We start from the raw sequence: 1,939 nt of genomic DNA on the forward strand, positions 1-1,939 counted from the left end.
CGCAAATGGCTACCATATTGAAAAATATACTATTTTTGTATGATAATTATGGGTTTTGTATTTTATTTTAATAGAAGTTGATGTTGCTTTTGCAATTATCCATCAATTTTTTAAAATTAAACACTATCTACAGATTTGCATCGAAGCGTTTCTTATGATAGTGATTTTAATCACTGTCAGATTAAATCTATACTGGACCCTACTATGCAATGTCTCTACTATGCCGCGACCCCACTGTGCTACCGTTTTTTTTAATTAAAACTGCCATAACATTTTGAAAAATATGTGGATTAATACAATTTTCTTTTTTCATAGATTCATGAGATATTTATCTATCATCTTGTATATTTTTTTATGAATTTAACCCTTTACCTGCCCACAGGGGGGGGATTGAAAATTTCAACTATTTTACAAAAAATTAACTTTTTCAACTTAACTTTTGAAAGTGTTCTGGAAACTGATACTTTGATATATATCTTAAATTAAAGCTAATGTAATGTACTTTATTATGGAAAAAAAAAATTTCGGACTTTATTTTATCTTCATGATGAAAATGGCTACCAAATGCTATTATTGTGTGAAAATTTTCGATTTTGTATTTTACATTTTTAACTTTATAACGTTATAAATTTTTGAAAAGTGTATGGATCAACACAATTTTTTTATGAGAAATAATATTTTTTAATAATCCCTTTTTCATTCGACATACTTTATATTAATAAGGAACTAGCAGATCATGTAGTTTTTGGAATAATCCGCCAATTTTTTAAAATTAAACACTATCTAAAGATTTGCATCGAAGCGTTTTTTTTTTATAGTGATTTTAATCACTGTCAGATATTATTATACTTGATCCAACTATGCCACGTTTAACTGTGCCGTGACCCCCCTGTGCTGGGTTTTTTTTTTATATACAAATACTTATTTTTTAATAATAAGTAATAATATTAACACTTAGAAGTAATAGAAAAAGTTTAATGGCACATTTGAAAACATCGCGAAAAGTTGATTTACAAAAGTATATATTTGTTTTTGATGAAAGTTCCTTTTAGTCTAGTGTATTTATTCATAAGTAACAAAAATTTTTTATTAAAAAGTATTGCATCAATCTCTTTAAATTTTTATACGCCTTAAATGTATATGATTATACAACCTCTTTTTATCTTTATAATATCTCCGTAAAAATTACAATATTATATTATTGAATATCAATTTCATACTAAATTTAATTACTATAATTATTATGTATTCATATATTATAATTATAAATCGGGATAAAATTAAGGAAATAAGAGTTATGGTTGCTTTTGAAATAATCTACCAACCTCTTAACATTAACACTATCTATAGATTTGCATCGAAGCGTTTCTTGTGATTTTAATCACTGTCAGATTAAATCTATTCTGGCCCAACTATGCCTCATCCCCACTGTGCTGGGTTTTTTGTTAACATAAATAAATTTAGCTATATATTTACTGAAAATGGAGTTTCATAGTAATTTGCATATTATTTTATTTTAATTATATAATTGTACTATATTCTCCTCCTCAGAACCCCGCTGCTTTGTATGCCTCACACAAGACACCGCAAAATTACCTTATGAACAAAGAAAAAAAAGTTCTTTTTTACGATAAAAATATATTGAAATCCTCTAAAGATTATCTTGATTGTTGTTGGTTAATAGTCCATACTGTGCCGCGACTCTACTGTGCTACCTTTTTTTTGTAGTTATTTTTCGTTTTTGTTTATTATGTGTTATTCGTTTTTACTGCAATTTATGCATTTTTGTTGCATAAAAAAGAAGCTATATTTTAAAAGTTATCTAATAATTTTTGCAACTTAATTAGTGATTATTCAATAGTAAACAGTATTTTTCGAACATTTAAATAAATATTAACAAGCTCAGTGATGTACCATATTCTCATTAGTGATTAATTTC

General features: G+C 26.1%; 1 protein-coding gene across 1 annotated transcript in view; it reads right to left on the reverse strand.

Moving 5' to 3' along the window:
* Positions 1–1,939, reverse strand: part of LOC126899312 (7-methylguanosine phosphate-specific 5'-nucleotidase) — a 15,930-nt gene extending 13,991 nt beyond the window's left edge. The window contains exon 1 of the mRNA XM_050674096.1: positions 1,915–1,939. Within this exon, the coding sequence (XP_050530053.1) occupies positions 1,915–1,917 (3 nt within the window). The 5' untranslated portion in view covers positions 1,918–1,939. The remainder of the gene's footprint in view (positions 1–1,914) is intronic.

The sequence above is a fragment of the Daktulosphaira vitifoliae genome, unplaced genomic scaffold (assembly GCF_025091365.1).
Source record: "Daktulosphaira vitifoliae isolate Bord-2020 unplaced genomic scaffold, ASM2509136v1 Scaffold_2, whole genome shotgun sequence".
Lineage (NCBI taxonomy): Eukaryota > Metazoa > Arthropoda > Insecta > Hemiptera > Phylloxeridae > Daktulosphaira > Daktulosphaira vitifoliae.